A 1,299-nucleotide genomic window follows, 5' to 3' on the forward strand; every position below is an offset into this window, starting at 1 on the left:
TACCTACCTACCTACCTACCTACCTACCTACCTACCTACCTACCTACCTACCTACATTGCTCTATGTTGGGTTTTGTGTGTCCGTGTAGCTATCTGCGGCGGAGAGATCACCAGAGAGGAAGGGTTCCTCACCTCCCCCAACTACCCAGATGACTACCGGCCCGACAAGGTCTGTGTGTGGAAAATCACCGTGGGGCCAGACTTCACCGTGGCCCTCAAGTTCCAGTCTTTCGAGGTAGGTTTCTTCCCCTGACAATGGCGTCTCTTTTTCTCTGTATGTGTATTACGCGCTCGCAACTGCATACGGTCATATGAGCACGCGGGACACTTTAAACATTTTCAATTGGTTGGAAATTTTGAATTTTGCCCAAGTGGTGGCCAAGCCTACCCTTATCGATTTTGGACCACCAAGGGATCTTTAACGTGTGCAACTTCCATACGGGACGTCTTCAATTTTTCGCTTTTATCCGAGAAGGCTAGGTGATAGAACTTACCTACCATAAGATCAGAGGTGTGGCTGAAAGACAGCAGTAAGAATTAGCCAAGGATTAGCATTAGAAAGGCTGCAGTAAGAGTCAGGAGCCCAGTGGATGGGACAAAGGAGGTGAGGGGTGGGGGCAGAAAGTGAAGTCAAAGCATACGACAGAACATTGTTAGAGAGCAGGAAAGGAGGGGAAATAACATTTCAGAAAAGAAAATTGACCGTCACTATCCCGATTCAAACCTGGGACCTACTAAATGAGAGGCGAACACAGTGACCTCTCGACCACGAGAGCTCCCTCAGTGGTGTCTCAGGTGTTAAAACGCTAGGGTCTGATGTATTTGTATGTGTGTTCACCTGCAAGTCTGTCAACCGTGGGTGGTTGGCGGGTGTTCTGGTGTGGTTTGCTCCTTGTTTCCTATCAAATATCTATCGTCCTTAGCTCTCCTTCTTCTTATTTATGTTTGTTACTCTCTTGTAACACCTCTAATCTTCTGGCGCTCATATGACCTTATGAAGTTGCGAGCGCCGTAAAACCTCTACTAAAACTAAACTAAGTCTGTCAACCTGTCTGTCTGTGTGTTTGTATGTGAATGAAAATAACTTTTAGTGTTGGTGTCTGTACGTTCTCATCGACACAATTTAGATCATTTTGCATTAAGGCCTTGACTCTGCCTGTCAGGGCCAGCTCGGGCAAAGAGGGATACAACGACCTAGCAGAAAAACCCACAGTTGAATTTCTCTCTTTTAAGAAATAGACAGAACAGACAGACAGACAGACAGACAGACAGACAGACAGACAGACAGACAGACAGACA

At 46.4% G+C, this 1,299-nt stretch overlaps 1 protein-coding gene across 1 annotated transcript in view; it reads left to right on the forward strand.

The window, feature by feature from the left end:
- Nucleotides 1-1,299, forward strand: part of LOC101855633 (tolloid-like protein 1) — a gene marked incomplete in the record, with an annotated part of 127,460 nt that overhangs the window by 102,903 nt on the left and 23,258 nt on the right. The window contains 1 exon segment of the mRNA XM_013080728.2: nt 90-235. Within this exon segment, the coding sequence (XP_012936182.1) occupies nt 90-235 (146 nt within the window).

Source organism: Aplysia californica, unplaced genomic scaffold (assembly GCF_000002075.1).
Source record: "Aplysia californica isolate F4 #8 unplaced genomic scaffold, AplCal3.0 scaffold00097, whole genome shotgun sequence".
NCBI classification, from domain to species: Eukaryota; Metazoa; Mollusca; class Gastropoda; order Aplysiida; family Aplysiidae; genus Aplysia; species Aplysia californica.